This window comes from Alternaria postmessia, assembly GCF_024291825.1.
Source record: "Alternaria postmessia strain BMP 2775 chromosome Unknown scaffold_2, whole genome shotgun sequence".
In the NCBI taxonomy this organism is placed as follows: domain Eukaryota; kingdom Fungi; phylum Ascomycota; class Dothideomycetes; order Pleosporales; family Pleosporaceae; genus Alternaria; species Alternaria postmessia.
The window spans coordinates 509723-529054 of NW_026260075.1; the positions used below are offsets into that span (position 1 = coordinate 509723).

General features: G+C 50.9%; 6 protein-coding genes across 6 annotated transcripts; 3 read left to right on the forward strand and 3 right to left on the reverse strand.

Annotated features, from left to right (window-relative positions):
• Window positions 1-222: 222 nt before the first annotated feature.
• J4E82_000605 (uncharacterized protein) lies at window positions 223-4862 on the reverse strand (the record flags this gene model as incomplete). Its single annotated transcript, XM_051726926.1, has 7 exons — window positions 223-1624; window positions 1678-2179; window positions 2525-2666; window positions 2811-3498; window positions 3551-4334; window positions 4386-4643; window positions 4739-4862. 7 exons carry the CDS (start codon window positions 4860-4862, stop codon window positions 223-225), a joined length of 3900 nt encoding a protein of 1299 aa, XP_051593351.1.
• A 2969-nt stretch (window positions 4863-7831) lies between these two features.
• J4E82_000606 (uncharacterized protein) lies at window positions 7832-11244 on the forward strand (the record flags this gene model as incomplete). The annotated part of the gene is made up of 3 exons (XM_051726927.1): window positions 7832-8179; window positions 8813-9069; window positions 9114-11244. 3 exons carry the CDS (start codon window positions 7832-7834, stop codon window positions 11242-11244), a joined length of 2736 nt encoding a protein of 911 aa, XP_051593352.1.
• A 685-nt stretch (window positions 11245-11929) lies between these two features.
• Window positions 11930-12404, reverse strand: RPL37 (60S ribosomal protein L37; the record flags this gene model as incomplete). The annotated part of the gene is made up of 4 exons (XM_051726928.1): window positions 11930-12075; window positions 12127-12198; window positions 12279-12341; window positions 12401-12404. The coding sequence occupies 4 exons, from the start codon at window positions 12402-12404 to the stop codon at window positions 11930-11932; spliced, it is 285 nt and encodes a 94-aa protein (XP_051593353.1).
• Window positions 12405-14344: 1940 nt separating this feature from the next.
• J4E82_000608 (uncharacterized protein) lies at window positions 14345-16498 on the forward strand (the record flags this gene model as incomplete). The annotated part of the gene is made up of 5 exons (XM_051726929.1): window positions 14345-14401; window positions 14456-14584; window positions 14640-14952; window positions 15087-15597; window positions 15652-16498. 5 exons carry the CDS (start codon window positions 14345-14347, stop codon window positions 16496-16498), a joined length of 1857 nt encoding a protein of 618 aa, XP_051593354.1.
• Window positions 16499-17054: 556 nt separating this feature from the next.
• Window positions 17055-17810, reverse strand: J4E82_000609 (uncharacterized protein; the record flags this gene model as incomplete). The annotated part of the gene is made up of 1 exon (XM_051726930.1): window positions 17055-17810. The coding sequence occupies one exon, from the start codon at window positions 17808-17810 to the stop codon at window positions 17055-17057; it is 756 nt and encodes a 251-aa protein (XP_051593355.1).
• Window positions 17811-18649: 839 nt separating this feature from the next.
• On the forward strand, window positions 18650-18952 carry J4E82_000610 (uncharacterized protein; the record flags this gene model as incomplete). The annotated part of the gene is made up of 2 exons (XM_051726931.1): window positions 18650-18653; window positions 18720-18952. 2 exons carry the CDS (start codon window positions 18650-18652, stop codon window positions 18950-18952), a joined length of 237 nt encoding a protein of 78 aa, XP_051593356.1.
• Between the last annotated feature and the right edge of the window lie 380 nt (window positions 18953-19332).

Consider the following 19332-nt stretch of genomic DNA (forward strand, 5'->3'; position numbering starts at 1 on the left):
GAGAAGGATACTTTGCTCACTTCCAACTGTTGAGCAATTGCACAGGCCTATATATGAAAGTCACTTGCGGCATTTGATCACGACGAACTATGGATGACAAAAGTGAGATGCCGATATCATCGTAAGAGGGTATATACTTCCTCCCAGGAAAGAGTCATCAAGTGCCTCATCCCATTGCATCGATATATGATTCTTGCGCATGGCCATATAGCAAACCACGCTCTAAGGCCCCCACACCACCGTCCTCCACCTCCTAGCGCCCTGCAGCCCACTAACAACAATCGTAACCACGAAAAGCAGTGCATTAAACCCTGCCATCATGTAGAACGGCGCGCCAGGCCCCGTGCTATCAAACAACGCACCACCGGCTTTAGTCAGTAGTAAGATACCAAAGCCACCCAGCAGACTATAAGTTCCTGCTATCGAGCCTTTAATGTGGTTGTGCGATGTAACTCGTCTTGAGGCGGAAGCAGAGCGCGAGGAGTGTATGTGCTCTGGAAGCAAAGGAGCGTTTTCGTCCAAGGGAGTGATGGGTGCGCTGTGTGGCGGTGTAGCGCCTGCAGATGGATGCGACGTTGTTCCGTTCACGGACACAGATGCCGAGGTGGCTGTTGAGGGGTGTTCATCATTGTTGATGCCACGGCCGAGTAAGGCAAGGGAACAAACGATGGCGCCGATCTGACTAATGCCTAGTAACGCCACGATGAAGAAGATCGCACCTGTGCCGTCTTCACTCTTATAGTCCGGGCTTGTGAGTGATCCGAATGCAGAGTAGCCTGCAATTCCAGACATAGCTGCTACCAGCAAAGGGATGTTGTAGCGAGGGAAACGACCGGAAAGGTAGCCGAAGAGGGGTGCAGACATGAGAGCTATGAGCTGGCTGATGCCCGTCAACATGGCTGCAAGTTTGTAGGCTTCGGGACAAGCGACTTTGATATCGGAAGGAATGTTGGATTCCACTTTACAGCGGCCGGTTTGCAGGAAATAGTGATTTGTGAACAGGGGTATGAAGAGCGATATAGCGACTGATGATGCGCGTGCGACGAATCCTCCTACGTAGCCGAGTCCGATGTTTGGCGAAGTGAAACCAAGGCGAACACTTTCCAGAAAGAGACGCGGGTAAGATAACACAACGTCGCGTGTCAGGTGGCTGTCTACGTCTTTGTAAACGCCTTTGCTAGTAAGGCGTTTCCAGCCTTTCGCTTCTTCGCCTGGCAACTGGCGCAGGCCGAAGAAACAGCCCAGTGCCACGAGAAGAGCAATGGCTCCTACAACATAGAAAGCATCTGCCACAGCTGTTTCGGGACGCTCGCCAGCATTTTGGAATTGTGTTGGCAGAGGTAGGAAAACGAACAATGCGACCAAGGCACCGCATCCTGTGAACATGCCCACTAACCCGGCAAGTTGTGACGTGGATACGCCCGAGTCCTTCTTCAAGGGCGTGTCTTGTGTATGGTCTTCCGGGGAGTTTGATCGGAAACGCGCGGGCGTAATGGTGAGTTCGGACGATATCGAAGCAGCCGGCGCATGCGATCTACCACGACTTTGTGTCGGCGACCGCGGATCAGGTTTGGTTTCCTTGACAATAGTCATCGAGGGCAGAATCGCCGTGACCATAGTCGCGCTGGTCAGATGTTAGCCTCTCATGTCTGAGCATCCCAAGTCCTCAGAACTTACGTCGCGCTTCCACCCAGACTAAACAGCACCCTCGCAAGCAACAACTGTGGGTACACATTCTTCGCCTGCACAAGAACCCATAGCGCAACACCTACAATACTATACCCCATGACCGCAACACTCCTCACGCCAACCCTGTCGCTCAGTAAACCCCATGCTGGACACGCAATGAGCGCTACCAACTCATCCACGAAGCCCAGGGTGCCGACCGCATCGCCCACATTTCGCGACTGGCCAATGCGCTGTGTGATGACGAAGGATATCGAGCTATTGAGGAACACGAGAAAGCTGATGCTGAAGAGAGCGACGCCAAAGAGGTAGGATGCGATCTGCGTACGCGTCGCAGTGAATTCAAGACCGAGCATGACTTTAGCGACTTGGGCTCGCGGTGAGCTGAACCGACTTATCTTAGGCGCATTGAGATGTCGTGTTTGGTGTTTGCGAACAGGCGATGTCGCGTTGCGGCCGTTCGGTCCGAGGATGCGTGATGTCAGAGGCGTGGCTAGATGATGCCCAAGTGTGGCTGGAGTTTACTAGCCTCACGTGTCCCGTCTTCACTCTACGGGAGCGTGAACTAGACGGTATTCGTGCTAGGAACAATATTTTGCGCGAGTGCCGTGCGAGCCGAAGAATTATCCGTAATGGTGGTCAGCACTCAATGAACCACGATAAAAGCAAGTCGAAGCGTACTGCGGTCTGTTCATCGAAAGCATGCTATCATTCCAATCTCCACTTCTGGCAGATGTCGGCTGCAAGCTCTCTAATCATTTTCGAGCCTATGCCACCGCCATCACATGCAAGCGATGGCAATGTTGATTACTGTCAAGATGGGTATTGCTAAACTAACTGGAGAGATAGATATACAAAAGAAAAGCGCTGAAGAACGTATAGATCGTAATACCCTTATCGACGGCCACAGCACCACCAACGCCAAAACCATGCAAGGAGCAACACAAAGCCTCGAGTGCACCCAGTACCCACAAATCCCGCTCTAAATGAATTACTATTGTTTCCTTTATATATCAATGATCAGCGCTGCAGGGTCAGCGCCGGGTCCCCATCCGCAGCCTGCGTGCTGGGGTAAACAAGCCTGCATCTGCAGGCCCACAAGTCACAAACAACGTGTCCTATACTTTACCCCAGCCCACAGGTAAGTCCCGTCCCTGGTTTGGACCCCAGTAATTCCGGGTCTTGGGATAATCGCCGTTCTCGACGCCCTGGTTGAAGAGACCACGGACTGTGTTCATTCGCACAGTGTCACGAGGCTTCAAATCGAACTTGAAGGGTATCGGTTTCGCGATGAGCAAGATGGAGTAGTCGAGTGTCGGATCTTCGGGCTTTTTGGTGATGTCGCCCCATTCCAGCGGCTTATACGCTGGCTCGGCGGCCTTCGACTTCTCTTGTACGTCGTTTGCTGAGTCGGATCCAGGATATGAGAACTTCGCAAGGATCTTCTCTTCCATTGTTGGGTCTGTTGTGTCTATACCTGCGTTGAGCTCTTCGTTAGAGATTGAAGCCTTCTCGTTCATGCCAATCTTGTATTCTGTCCTCGTTGACTTCATGACGGGCGGGATAGTGGATTCTGCTGGTGATTTCTTGATATCAAATAGCCAGGCAATCGCACCGATGCCAATAAGCAGATCTTCATCAGCCACAGCCTGTCCAGTGCATGTCCTTCGGCCATAACCGAACTGTGTTGAGTTGATTATAGTCGGGTATTGGGAAAGAGGCTCTTGATAGGTGGGGTACTCTGGTTTGATCCATCGTAGAGGGTTGAAGGCTTCCGGGTCGGGGTACAGATCGGGATCACGGGAGATGGCCCTGCGAAAGTCAGTTAGCTTTCTAATGCATCCAAAAGATTGACCTGACTTACCACTCCAAAGGATGTATCGTGCTACCCTTGGGAATATGATAACCATTGTACTCGTCATCCTGGATCAGGTAATGAGGAATGCCAGTGGGGACTGGGGGGCGCCATCTAATGCACTCTCGAATGATGGCTCGTAGGAAAGGAAGATTTGGTCGGTCTTCTGAACGTGGTATCCGGTCTCCACAGACACGGTCAAGCTCTTCGTGTAACATAGGCAAGAACTGTGGATAATGTGTCATGGCTAGACAGAAGGTCTGCATAGGAGCAGCGATAGTGAGAGCTCCAGCAATACCGTGCATGCCTACAGCATATGCGCCTTCTGTGTCGGACTTGAAGCCCCATTTGCTGCGGCCATCCAAGAACGTCTTCATCCAAGATGGAGCGGCTTGTCCTGATCGCATATCGTCGACGACTTGTTCTTGCATTGTCTGGAACCACGTACGCTCAGTGGTCGCACGTCGCCTCTCCCAAGCCTTGGGTGGGGAGAGCCAGTCAGGGAGAGACATAAGGAACGGAAGCTTGTTGCTCAGAGAACCAGTGGGTGAGACACCGATGAGAAGCTCACGCGCGCGTTGCTTCAGCTCATCACTGCCTTCGCTGTGACCCCAGGCAAGCCGGCAAGTGACGCGTGAGATGAAAGACTCCAGAATATGATTGTATTGGTCCGGCGCATCCAGCAATTCGGTCAACATACGTGTTGATTCGATTTCAGGGTATCGATGGAACGCGGCCTTCTCTGATTCGCGCATGATGATGTTTGCAAATTTCCTTTGACGAGTATGACCCTCTACTAAACGTTAGCAACAGCGGTAATACAATCTTTGTCAATGGTCCTTACCATTTCGGCTGAGGAGGGGGAGATATTGGGCGCTTGAACGATTGTCGTCTATCAAAGACGGAATGTGTGGTCGGTCCGAGTAGATCGCTGCTTTCTTCGATAGCAGGTCTTTGGCAATTTGGTCACTAGATATCCAGACATGGTTGTGACCAGCCAAGTTGCATTGATAGATAGGCCCATATTGCTTGCCCCAATCTGCGAACTTGATGAACCCATTCTTCTCAGGAACCTCAGGCACCGAGCCAAGGATAGGGTAGCCTAGCATATATCCGTCAGCCAAGGTACTTGTATGATCTTCAGGGTCCAGCTGTAGGACTTGTCTACATGATCTACAGATGGAGAGAGTGCCATACCTTTGGGTCCTGGTAGAGGCTTGAGACCTGTGGGTATTCTCTGCCGACGAGAAGAATCCCAGCACTTGTATAGTACATATGCACCCAGCACAGCTACCGCTAATAATATTGAAGGAAGACCCATACTGGCGAGCTGTGTAATAACAAAAAGAATCACTACCAGCGTGACGACAACCAGAATATCGGGTCACAAAAGATGTCCAGCGTTCAAATGAGAAATGCGGGTGCATGAAGCACTACATATAGAACCTGTAGGCCTCATCATCGGACGGTCACTACCTAGGCATGTAAGCCAGCTCGTGTCAATATTCTCTAACAGGGAAAGGAGTTTCGAGTACCGATATTCCGTGCGCAGCCGCGGGACGCTGTGTGTCAGAGCCGTGAGAGTGGATCATGGCCTCTAACAAGCTTGACGGCTATGATCGTAAATAGTGCCCTCGCTTGTTTGACGACCTCAGTGGCCTGCAAGGACCAGGAGTTTTCTGGCTGTGCTGAGACTGCAACATCAATGCCAAGCCAGGCATAGGTTGGAATTCCTCCGCAACCGTTTTCGTTTAGCTTGCTGTAGACCAAGCTGATAAGGGAGACCTTGAGGAAATTACTAGGACGATCGCTGCAGTCCATAGTCCTAACGAGTAATCATCGACGATGCAGTGCACACTTGGGTAGCCCAAGGACGTTTACTTGGTTGCTGGCAGAGACCTGACTCGTCAAACATTCCGGAGATAGTAGCAGAAGACCTGACATTCAAGCTCGCAAAGCGGATGTTGTTGGGTGTCCTACCAGAATGGAGTAAGCAGATACAGATTGCGTGCATATGTGACACTTTACAAAATCTGCACGAAGAACCTGGGAGCATTCCCTGATCACGAGAGACACAGCTGATGTTGACCGATTAAGCTGAATTGACAACTTTGCCAATGCATCCGAGAGGCGCGGCTCTCTTGGAAACATCAGCGTTGTGACGGGTGGCCGTCGCGTGTCAGAGTAGTGATCGGTGCTGATGGTGTCGTTTGTCGCGCCGCACATGGAGCTAATCTATTTTGAGACAGCCCAGAAATCCAATGATCGTCCGGCAGTCGCGCGGATCGCCGCCCCATCTGCCTTCTCAGCCTAAAGCCCCTGCTCCCTTGCCACAAACATCAGGTTATCTAAGTGAGGAGAGCCGACGTCGCAAGTCCGACGCTCGTCCTTCCACACAATCTCTTGTCTTCTCTCAGCTTTCATTTGAGATGTCTTCGTTATCTGCGCACAACGTCATCTTACCCTGCATTGGACCCTGAGCCTATTGTCTCACCCACGACAAGCCACCAGCCTCCATCGGCGACTGCAACCTCCTTCATGCCGAAGTCAGCCTCTTCAGACTGTGAAGCCTAGGGCAGAAACGCCGGTCGAGAGAAAGGCAGGATGCCTGTTTCCGTTCCGCGGTCTCCAGAAACAGTGTTGAGTCAAGATGTTTGTGATGTTACGCCTTGAAACAATAGACTCGGTGTGCTATTTGGAGTAGTCGATATGTTTCCACTAAGGATTACGCAAGTAGCCTACCCGCCTCGCGACTTGCGGTTCCCGGCTTACGTCCACCTACTAGCCAGGTACAAATTTCCTACAGCTGTCTCCGCAACTCTTTATGCCGGTGTCTTCCCAAATATCGATCTGTCACATAGTCTATGACTATCATGCCAACTTACTCGTGAAGCCCAGCCTCAGTATGCTTTCGTTTAGCAAAAAAGGTGGATTGATCTCTGCGCCAAGTTACTGGCGCATCAGGACCTCGCAGATATCACCGCATCCGGATACGTACGCGCTTGTCCGACATGCAAACTCGATGCGTTTCGTCTGCATTGGCCTCAGTCCCGCACTCGGTCAACTATTCTCAAGATGATGTTGAGGTGCTTCTAGCCGACAAGCTCATGACAGTCAACGATGTCAGCCGCATGGTTCTACAAATGCGAGAACGGAGATACTAGACTACAACAAAGAGTCCAGCGGAGTGGCTGCGTGGCAAAGCGCAGGCTACATGATGCCCACTTGTTCACTTCTGCTTCAGATCCACTGGCAGGTTGCCAATCCGCTGAGTAGTACAGCGCACGGGTGACGAATATCGTCAAAGGATGCTGACTCGAAGGAAACTGGTTGATGAGCAGCTGCAAGCTCGCTCTCAATCCTGTGGGTCATCTACCCAATAACCTGGTTCTCGTCACCCGCAAGTTCCGCGTCCAAAGTTAGAAAAAAAAAAACTACATCATGCGACTGAGCTTATTGCAGTCTACACGATCACATGCATTACAGTATCTCGAAGTCGCATAAGCTTGCAGCTTCGAGGACGCCCTTGGGTCGTCCAAATTCGTTCTCATGTAGGGTAATCTTTACAGCTGCAGTGCGACACATCCTGCCGAATCTTGGTTCTGCCTTGATATCGCCCTTCCCTGGACACGACGTCAAGAGATTACTCAATAGATGAAGCATGCGGGCCGCGTTCTCCGTGGGTTGCTCCATCATCAGACCTCGGCGATTGTGCGCGATACGCAAAGTCATAGTCTTGGACGTTTGAGGAGTAACACCAGCGCATTTGGACAACCAGCACGAACCAAACGAGAATTGTTGTTCACTTTTGTCTGCACGTGTACTACATTCAGACTTGATGCTATATTCTCCTTATAACTAGAGCTTGACTACCAAATTTTTCAACGTCGTGTTGACGACCTTGTCTATCTCTAGTCGATCCTCCAGCATGGGTTGCGTTTGGGTACTTGGAAAATTCGTGATGACAGCGCGGATCAGAGCATTGCACCAGAGTGCACGAACAAACCAGCAGGCGGTTGCTTCTTTACGCTATGACTGTGTGCAGTGTTGCACTCATAATGCGACCACGGCGAACCATGTGTGCGGATGAGGCCAATGAATTGTAGACGTGTCGAGAGTATCCCGGAACTTAGAAACATTGAATAGCCTATTTGTGTTGAGTCGCGATGTGAAGACCGACGTAGGGCGTGCCGCGTTCTATTCCGCTTTCACTCCGAGATGCTACGTATTTAATACCAACACCTACGGATCTAATACATTGTTAGTCCAAGCATTGCATCTCTATTCACAATGGCCGAATCACAATATGTCATCCTCGAAGGCCTACCGACGCCGCAAAGGTACCACGATATCCGCAAGCTCGCCGGTATGACACCCCCACCAATGGAAGCTGTGCCCAAGTCGCTCGCGAACTCTTTCTGCTGCATCGTCGCATACGAACGAAAAGACATGCTTGACGACACAACTCCTGCGTCTGCACAGGATGTTGTTGCGATGGGCCGATTAGTCGGCGATGGATCGCTCTTCCTGATTATGGTGGACATCGCGGTGCACCCAGATCATCAGCGTAGAGGACTGGGAAAGCGCATCGTGCAGAGGCTTCTGGACTACGTGGACGAGCACGCACCTCTGGCATATGTAAGCCTTGTAGCCGACAGTCCAGCGCAAAAACTATACCCGCTTTATGGATTTAAAGATGTGTCGCCTAGTATTGGCATGTACAGGATGATTAGGGGTCCGAAAAATCAACAGGATGCGGCGACGAAAGCAGGGAAGGAATCTTGAAGCCGCTCGAAGTCAGCGGCGTGTCTACAACCCGACTTAAAGCTCCTGCAATCAATGTATCGTTGTTTGATGACGAGTAAACACGATGCGCGCTGCGTTGTTGGTGGCGTGGCATTCACATGTCTAGGTGGACAGGGGTGGCTGTGGGGGGCGGGACCCCACCGATGGCGTCGATGCACATCACTGCCCAGGCTTCACGAATCCACACATCCAATGTTCATTACTCTTCAACATGCGCGATTAAGACCTTCGCCCTCTGTATAGGATGCGCATCTGTGATCACGTCTGACTCCTACATGCACTGTATTAAACGTCATGACCTCGCCGTTGCCGCCAGACCCAAGGGCCGAAAGTCGCCCACTCTCTGTATGTACTCCGACACAAGACTGGTTCGCTCTACAGACGCACCATGCCCATCTTGTGCGACTATGCGGCGTGTTTGATTTGATGCCTTCGTTTGACGAGAGATGCTGACCCCTCTCCAAGCTACAGTCTCTCCCTAGCGAGCTGCTTCAACTCATCGTCGCCTACCTCGACACTCCTACGCTCAAACACGTCGCCCTAGTCTCGCAGACCCTCAATGAGCATGCGACGGATATACTGTGGCAGAACGTCTGCCTAGTCGACCAATGGAAGTTGCACCTCAATGAGGAGACGGATCTGTTGTGGGGGGAGCGAGGCCGTGGAGAACCTGATGAGCACGACGATACACCTATTGTCCAAAAACTGCACATACTTGCGACGTAGGTACACCAAGTCTGCTACACAAACCATTCTAACGTTTCAGTAACCCTGCAATCGCATCCAAAGTTCAGACACTCTCCCATCGATGCCACCTACCGGCGCCGAACATCTTCAATGAACTCCCACGAATGCGATTCGACGCCGACAACCTCTCGCAGGATGAACGACTCCATACTCTCGTCAAGCTCGCGATACCCAATTTGATCAACGTGCACACACTACGGATTGTATACGGGCATTGGAGGCTCACAAACGCACTCGTCGCTGGCTTCCTCGATCATGGTCGCCCACAACGTATGCCCGTGCGCAAATTGTGGTTAGAGAGCTGTTGCTTCGACAAGACCGAGCTGTTCCGGCTTTTGCAAAACAGCCCCACTGGACTTGAAAGTATTCGTCTGCGTAGACTTGGAAAGGACATGTCGGATCGAACGGAAACTCAGCAGCTACAGTTCATGGAGTTTTCGCTTTCGCGTGGCGGGCAATATTATCAGATGCACAATGGAGCAGGAGGTTTCGTTGGTACCACTATCCAGATCTCTCATGAGGGTTTACCGGAACGATGGCCACGCTCTTCAACACAAGAGTTGAGAGACAAGGCCAGGGCATACGATGCGATCATGTGGGAGGAACTCTCGGACATTAGAGACTACGTTGATGCAAATCCGGTACATTCCGAACCTATATCACCTGGACAGTTCGTGCTTGACCTCAGACCCCCAATGGAGTGGCTAATTGCAAACTCTGCTTCCACCCTCACCAGTCTAAATCTAGACTGGATACATTGGCGACGGAGGAATGCCGAGCCTTCTGCTTCAAGTACTGATGCTGAAGTGTTCCTGTCTGCACTCAGCAAGCTGCGCTTTCCGCACCTACGTGCCTTTCAGATTCGCAATGCTGTATTGGAGCTTACAATACTCCCTCAAAACGTCTTTCTGCTGGAAGGCCCGTTTTTGGAATTTCTCGAGGCGCACCCCAAGATACAGTGCCTGGGCTGGCCCATGGACAGAATATACAACCACGTTAAGCCGTCCGTTGATACTCAGAACCGATGCCGGACTTTGGTTGCGCATTTGGCAAACACATTGACAGACTTACGCATTGATACGCAATACTCAGGACCTGGCGAGCCACTTACAGCTAAGTGTAGTACCATGGAAGAAATGCAAGAACGTACACGCCGACGAAAGTTCATTGACGAATTTGCACCTCACATGCGGAAAGTAGAGCAGATCAAACTTGAAGGCGGTATACCACGTGACGAAAAGCGAGAGTTACTACGCGCATTACATTGGTGTCCGATCAAGAAGATTGTCATGATTGGCGTTTCTTTCCCTGCAGGAAACACATGGGGTGCGGGAGGGCAGCAACTCGCAGCCATCGACCCTGGTCAATCCGGTTCCGATTTCGTCTACAACCTTGAAGATGAGGACCTTGCTGGCATCCTAGCCGCTTACCGCCGTGGCTTCCCTATGCCCTTGGACTTTGACTTCGAACCGAACTACGGCTGGCCGCCTCAAGCACCACTCCTCCAAACCATTGCCCTGCACCATGCATCCACAGTCGAGGAGCTCAAGATATGCGGCTACAACGGTTGCCCGATCCTGTCATACACAACACCCATCACCAATCCTTTACTGACAGGTCTTCGCTCCTTCGACAATCTTAAACAACTCGTAATATCCTTCTGGTTGATGACCTGGTATGAAGATTCCTACCGAGACACAGAAATCATCCAATCTTGGCTCGACACGCGTTCCCCTTCTTCGACTGCACTCACAATCGTGACACCTCCGGCGTCGCCAACGCACGACCAGCCAGTCGACCCAGGACAATTTCCTAACTTTGGTAACCCACGCGTGGTGCCACGGACTCAGAACTTCAACCGATGGGCTGTTGAACTCAAGACTAAATTCACTCCTTCGGCGCTCGCGTATCGTGTTGCGAGAGACATCGGACCTTTCTTGAGTGAGATAGCCAAGGAAAGGAAGGGTGGTGTGCGCGTGAGGGCTAGCTTTTGCTTGGGCGTAAAGGATGAGAGAAGAACTGCGAGCGACATATTCGATCTGGACATTAGGATTGGGAAAGGCAACCAGGTATTAGAATTCGTGGGACCGAGAGAGGAGGGCGAGACAGGGAGATGGTGGACTAAGATTGAGGAGAGAAGATGGTTCTGAAGGGGTAGTCATGAAGCGATTGATGGTGTAGCGGATTTGTTGTCCTCGGCAACTAGAGGCACGGTGTATAAGATCCTAATGATGCATAAGATTTGTATAGGTAGTTAGCTTGGCATGTTAACAAAAAGCCCTTTGGTTGGAAAGATTATCGAGTCGAGCAAAACAACACGAACAAGGTGAGTTGTCGGTGGAATGTTGACATGATCGAGTTACGCCTAGGGCTGTAGCTGGTATGATCGTCTTGCACTCAAGTGGTAAATCGCAGGTATCAGCCACGCATCCGTGTACATGCTGGTGTTCGAGGTTACAGAGTGTAAATGGTTCCGTCTTTCGCTAGGTGTATCGGTGGAACGATCGTCGGTAAGCCTCGATTTTCTACAGCTGATCAGTGCGTCTCTTCTCATCGGCATCAATTGGCACGTTCTGTGGCTTGATTCATGCTTTCATTTCGTGACAGAACATGATGAATTTTCCGTAGTTATGCCTCCAGAGCTATGCGCTCAAACGGTGATGCCATCCTCATTCGTCATGTGGGATGGACAGCAACCGGGAGAGGGATGACAGAACGCCCCATGCCGAGCAATACCATTTGCCTATAAGAACCCGCTTTCCGATCATGCACCCGTCCGAATGGCCTTCATCGCGCCTCTACTCCTCCTCGTCGTCAACCTTATGCTTGATACGTTTACGAGGACTTGACGGTGGGGCCCTTGGAGCCCTTGGGAGCGCCAGTTTGGAATCCGTTGCTGAACTTGCGGTTGACGGTCTTGAGGTATCGCATGCGGCCGGTACCGGTGGTCTTCCTTCGCTTGGCCTTCTCGCCCCAGTTGACTGTCCAATGTTAATCTTCGTTCTCGGTGCGCGCGTCTCAGACAAACGTACACTTGCGGGTCTTAGCAGCAGGGTAGCCGCATGAGGCGCAGGTGTGCTTCTGGATGTGAAGGGATCGTTGACCTAAACGTTGAAATCAGCCCTTGTCCCTCTGTCCATGCCTTCGCATCTCCAATGCCAGCATCCAGGAAGATATCACGTACCGCAACGCCTGCAGAGCGTGTGCGTCTTGTTGTGGCGCTTTCCGAAACTGGAGGTACCCTTCGCTATATCGTAGTCAGTCTCGAAGCTCGTGGTTGCGGGTGTGGATGGGAGTCTGGCGTACTCATTTTGGCTGGGGACTATGCAAGAACTGTCAGTAATCGATTGTCTGTAGAGTGCAGTGGAGCATCATACCTGGTGACGCTGTTGTTAGTATCGAGGGTGGGAGTTGTCGCGGGTTCGTCGTGCGAGAGCGAAATCGACATGTGCTTAGCGAGACACAATTTCGAACGTGTGTGGGGCTAGCCGCTTATGGACTGGTGCCGATAGCTCCACTTGATCAAGTGGTGCGCGCAACACCAGAACACGAACATGAACTTGAATTTGAACATCGTCAGAGCTACACGTCACTATTGGAACTTCACCCTTCTCGGCCTTCTTTTATCTTTCACAGAAAGTGTATACATGTTTTCTTACTGAAAGGGCAGACCTTTACTACATGGACCGTCGATAATACGTTCCTGTTAGTCATCTCTTTACGGATGTCATGACTGCCTTCCAGATCGCGACCATTTTCGCAGCTAGCTACAGCTTTATGCTCTACAGGTGTTTCAATACTACTCTTCTACAAGCCGCGATTTCTTCTTAGCGGTGCGCGAAGCCTTGGATTTGTTCCTACAAGCCACATCTCCGCCAGATGCCATAAAACGCAGTCACCAAGCACCGTACTCGAAGGTTACGAAAGCCATCAGTTACCTGGACGAGATAGACCATTCCCAGAGATCTCGCACACAACAAATGCATACCCGCCTGAGCCTTGACGAAGGGCTTCTTTGAGCTTCGGTATTGAGTGCTTGTTGTCTTCCTATCCATCACAGCGCTTATGCTGCTTGAGACCTATGCTAATGCCGAACTTGTCCGACCGATAGTTTTGATGTTTCGAAGGAGAGGATGTCAGAGGTCTTTAGGAGCGAAAGCCCAGTGCTAAGCTTAATAACGGGATCAAATCGGGAAGCCGAAGCTGCCAAAGTGAAACTTCTCCTGAGCAGGCCCGCAGTTCTTGCAAAGTTAGCTTTACAGTCTTGGGTATTGCTAAGTCTCGTTATGACTTGCTACCTGGCGCACGTTGCCAGATCTACGACTCGCTCATCTTGTCACCCTTACCAGTGAACCTACAACGATTTGTCGATGCAAGCGCATTCAGGACGCCGATCAGAGGTTGGTTGCCACACATTCCATCCTCTCCCACATACTCTGGATGAGGAGGCTGCAGACTTAGAAGCGCGACCAATGCTTTATGCCCACATGGCCAGCCATAGCCCAGTATGATTGGAAATAACGCAGGTCGCGGTTTGAATCAGTCAGTCCAGACTTGCTACCCCCACGCGGATATGTGCTTGGTTGAACATTGATCAGCAGTCTACATGGTGCACCTCTCTCACCATCTACCCCAGATTAGACGACGGCATGGACGTATCCCAAGAGAACGGTCCATGGCACCCAGACCCTGGCGGGCGTGGCATCGTTCCATTGAGCTCCTTTCGAGTCTTCCCACGAAGATACTGGCCAACAGGAACACGGGGCGTGCCATCAGTATCGAAAGCGACATGGGTGTATTTTGGGGTTTGGGTTCGACTAACCAATCATAAGCGACACCGAGAAAACGTGAACGCGCGCTGTGGTGCAACTCTCAACGCCTCCCCAGTGACATGTGCTGCCGAACTTGATCGCAACAGGCTTGTCCAGAATTATTTCGGGCCTTCTACCAATTGATGTCAAGCGGCATGATATCAGGTCCCTCACGGTTCAACATCTCGGATTCTTGGCCTGGGCCTGGCGTTCCCAAAAGAATATCGGCCATGCAGCAGCACGTTGCTGCAGGCCTTATATCGTAACGCAATACAGTATATGTCTCGTCTGACAGCTGCCCCACCGACCAGCCTTACTTGCGTTTTGTACCTACTGCAGCTATCAAGCTGACATAGCCTTCCGTCATTTCATCCTCTCATGGACGTCGTCGAACTGCGGCGCTCACTTCCCTCCAGAGCATCAACCTCCGTTGCCACTCATGTTTTCGTTTGGACGGGTGGGAAACGCAGCTTACCGAGATGTGCCCGGAGTCTATGTATATGATGATCCTAGCCTTATCTTCTCACTTCATAACTAACTAGGCTACTAGACCCATATCGCGGACCCTAATGAGCGCCGGCGTATGGCCCTCGCTGAGGTAGATAAAGCACCGTTTGGATGGTACCATATACGCCTAGCGGTTGTGACTGGAATTGGGTTCTTTACCGATGCCTACAGTGTGAGTTTGGTGGTTAAGATTACAGGTGAGGCTGAAAGTTAACTAACATCTCCAGCTATTTGCCATCAACCTTGCTGTCATCTTGTTAGGAATTGTATACTGGCAGGATGACGAACACAAGGGAGTCATGCCTCATGATGCCGATACAGCGATCAAAGTCGCGACATCCGCTGGTGCCATTTTCGGCCAATGCATCTTCGGATATATGGGCGATCTGTTAGGAAGAAAGAAGATGTATGGAGTGGAGTTGATGATCATCATCTGCACAACACTTGCACAATCGCTCTGCGGAGAATCAGCCACTGTTTCAATCGTGGGTGTGCTCATTTTCTACAGAGTTGTAATGGGGATTGGTGTCGGCGGCGACTGTGAGTACAAACTGAATTTCTCGCGGTTTCGAATGTTTTGAGGCTCGATCAAAGCAAAGAGGAAGAAAACTATCCCTCAAAATATGCTCTTGCAACGCAACATTCAGCCTTTACTTTACTGACCACTACTCCAGATCCCCTCAGTGCGGTCATCACAGCAGAGTTCGCCAGCACCAAATACCGAGGCGGTATTATCGCAGCCGTCTTCGCCATGCAAGGCCTTGGCCAACTTGCAGCAGCCTTGGTAACCCTCATTGTAGTCATAATATTCAAAGACGATTTAATTGGAGTAGCCAATGTTGGAGAATGTGTGGGGCAGTGTGCCATGCGTGTCGACAAAATGTGGCGCATTATCATTGCTTTTGGTGGCATCCCCGGATGGTTCGCACTTTACTACCGGCTCACAGTACCGGAAACGCCACGATACACGTTCGACGTGCTGTACGATGTCGAGAAGGCCTCGGTCGATGCGCGAAAATACCGCTACGGAAAGCAAGGAAATGTGGTCAATCCGGTCACGCAAGCGAAGACGCGCAGTGAGATGGCCAAATACAAGACGCCGCGACCTACATTGATGGAAGTACTGCGCTTCTACTCGCAAAAGAAGCAAGCTATTCGCTTGTTCGGCACATCTATGTCCTGGTTGTAAGTTTATGCAATTTGGCCATACAGTTGCAGAAGTAGCTGACATCCAGATAGCTTCCTAGACCTAGCTTTCTACGGCCTCGGATTCTCCTCCGCTTCTCTAATGTCCACGATGGGCTTCGATCAACGCGACAACCTATACCTCTATCTGCGCAACACAGCCACGGGCCAAATCGTTCTTATCTGCGCCGGTGCCCTGCCTGGCTACTGGCTCACTGTTTTCACTGTCGATTCCGTTGGTCGGAAGCCTATTCAAATAGCTGGCTTCGGAATCCTGACCATCATCTTCTGCGTCCTTGGCTTCGCCTGGCAGGGACTCACTAAAACCCACTTACTAGTGCTTTACGTACTAGCACAGTTCTTCTTCAACTTTGGTCCGAATGCCACAACATTCATCACGCCAGCGGAGATTTTCCCAACAAGAGTACGATGCACAGGCCATGGTTTCAGTGCTGGCATGGGCAAGCTAGGCGCAGTGTTTGCCCAAATCTTCTTTGCGCCCATGATCAAGAGAGGAGCTACGCACGATAATCCTACGCCTTGGATTCATGGTGTGATGCAAATCTTTGCATTGTTCATGTTCCTGGGCATGCTGACAAGCTTCCTCGTTCCGGAATCGAAACGAGCGAGGCTGGAGGAACTGGCAGGTGAGAAAGAAGATGTGTATGAGTTACAGGCTAGTCAATGGCGGAATCGTGGTGGCGTTGCCGGGATGGCAAGTGGAGGGAACGCGGACGTAGAGAGTACCTTGGGAAACACATCAGTGGTCATTGCAAGGGGAAGTGGAAGTACAGGTGCGAGAAGTGTTGATCGTGGAAGCGAGGGAGGTTTGAGAGAAGGAGATATTGAGAAGAAGTGGTGGCGGTTCAGACAGTCGGAGATGCACTCTCATGTTGTCTGAATGTTTGGCAAGGCTAACTTACCCTTTTCTTTCTAAGCTTTGGAGCGAAGGCGTTCATGAGTCACGATGGGCTGGATCGAGCTTGTAGTTTTATACTGTTTCCCTTTTTTGTGTACGACAATCCGCCTGTTTGTCCTTGTTCGCTTTATACCCTTCTGCCATTTGACGTAAATTTAGATTCCAGTTGAAGTCCTCGATCTGTTTTCATTCTACCCATTCCTCTTCTCTACTTTACGTACTACTGACGTTGACGTTGGTCGTTCTGGCCATGGCATTACCTCTTTTCCCATGAAGAGCCAGGTACCGCTGATCTTATTTGCCGTGATGGCGATGCAGCTCAGGCTCATGTCCTGGAGTAACGGGTGTCGGTATGGCACATCCGACCGGCACGACTACAACTCGGATGTCCTGTCTGAGGATATCTATGAGAGTTTGTTTACCTTGCTAGGTTCTCATCTCCTTCAACATAAGTCAGTCGGCTAGCAGTCTCAAGTCAACATGCTGGTTGTCGTGCATCTGCTGTCATATCTTCAAGTTAGTGTAGCATCGAAAACCTTCATCCGCCTCTTGAAATTTCCAACAACTCATCAACCGTTTCTTTCTCAACTCTCTCCACACCCTCTACGCCTAGCAACCTCTCTCCCACCTCTTCCACGTAGCTTCTACCCACCTCTTCAACACTCTTTCCCACCACCCCCTCCTTGGCAAAAGTAGTCGTCTTCTTCCCTTCCAACCCACACGCAACGATCCTATCAAACCACCACAAATCTGTATTGACATTCAGCCCAACTCCATGACTCGTAATATTGCGTCTCATATGAACTCCAATCGCCGCAATCTTGTCATCTGGGGTCGTCCAGACACCCGTGTTCTCTGTAGTCATGGCTTTAATTCCGTATTTCGCGCACGTGGCTATCAGGCTTTTTTCTAACAGACAGACATAGTGTCTAGGCGTAAGCTTATGCGTACGTAGGTCGATGATGGGATAGGCAACTAGTTGGCCTGGGCCATGGAAGGTGGTTTGGCCGCCACGGAGAGCTTCGACAAAGTCTGCGCGAATGTTGGTGTCGTTGGGTTTGCGGAGGTAGGCTTGTTGCTCTGGTGAAACGGTACCGATCTCTCGCCGACCGCAAGTGTAGACAGGGGTGAATTCGGCAGTTATGATGTGTGGTGCTGGTGGGGGAACATTGGATGGCGGTTTCGAGGCGAGGAAGCGCGATACGAGGAGTTCCTGGAGGCGGGCTGCTGTCGCGTAGGAAACAGGACCCGGAAGGTGGATGTGTTGGAGTCGTTGGCGAATAGAGCTGGCCATTACTATTGATTGGGTGTTGTTCCTAACAGTCTTCGGGGATCTGAGGACTTGGGTGAGCAGGCAGGAGCTACCGAGCTGCGGGTATCCCTGCAGGCAACTTATCGATAAGTTTTTGTGACGCGACGCGACTCGACTTTTGCGACTGCCAAAACCCTCAGGCCGTCACACGCAACTACGGAATCTGTTTTCCACCGGTACATTACCATGGCGGGAGTCAAGCGATCAATAAATGGGCTAGCCAAGCCTCAGAACAAACTCCAACAGCCGGAAGATGTAGCCATGACAGACGCAACGCCTCCATGCGGGCAACCGCAACCACCATCCAGCGAGACCACTTCGTCGATCAGCACGTCAGAGAAGCAAGAGAAGACCCCAAAAACGAATCCTTCCACGAAGAAACCCTCTACGACTTCTCTACACCCTAAACAACCTTCCAAACCACGTACCACGAATGCCAAACTTCGCCAAAAACTCCCCAAACTTCCCAAAAGTACGTATATCCATCACTGCGCGGATATTCTGACCCAGTCTAATGTTTGTCAGACACAAAGATTGTCACTCGGCCACTTCTCCACGCCCCACTTTCTTCGCCTTTCTCCTCGTCGGGCTCTGCGAAAACACTCTACATAACTGCCACGACACCCTACATACCTACCGTGAAGCGCGTGCGCAAGTTGCTGAATGAGGTTGTAAAGCGCGAGAAGCAATCCGCAAATTCCCTGAATAAAGCAAGAGGAAGAGGCGGACGATATGCAGAAGCAAACGGACGACTGGAAGCGCGAGATGTAGAAGCAGAAATAGTAGGAGAGATGGGCCGGACAGGTAGTAATAATAATAACATGGGTAAGCGAGGGATCGCGGGGCAAGGCAAAGGCAAAGGAGGGGAAGAAGTCTATCTCAAAGCAACAGGACGAGCGATTCCAAGAGCGTTGGAACTGGGATTACATTTCCAGTCCGAAGAGGATTGCTGGGTTAAGATTGACTTGGGCAACGTAAGTGCAATTGATGATATTGAGGTTGAAAGTCGGGATGCAACAGGAGAAGGATCAGGGGAACCAGGGGACGAGGCAGAGGCAGATGATGTACCCGAGACAAGGATACGCACATTAAGTTCCGTCACTGTTAGTATTGGACTGAAGTGAAGTTATGAACACAGGCGAGGATAAGAGTTGACCGGCGGAAAGTCAAGCATGTAGATACCCATACACACACACCCCAGCTACCTAGTAGCGAACGAGAGCACCTAACATTCGAAACAATGAAACATTGATCACAGCCACGAGTTCATATTCCAAGTCGAAGTATAATGAGAAGGAATCAAGTATATATCATTGAAGTGTGTGAAAAGGTTCTTCCTGCTTGCTCACTTGCTCCCACACTATGTGCCTGTTCATGCGTATCATCCAACTCCCAAAGTCCCAATAGGAAAGAGGAAAAAGGAAAAGCTAGTCGTGTTTGCTACAAAGGAAAATGCTCATCGTTCGCTGACCGCAGTGAATGACTGTTTGGACTAGAGAGTCCT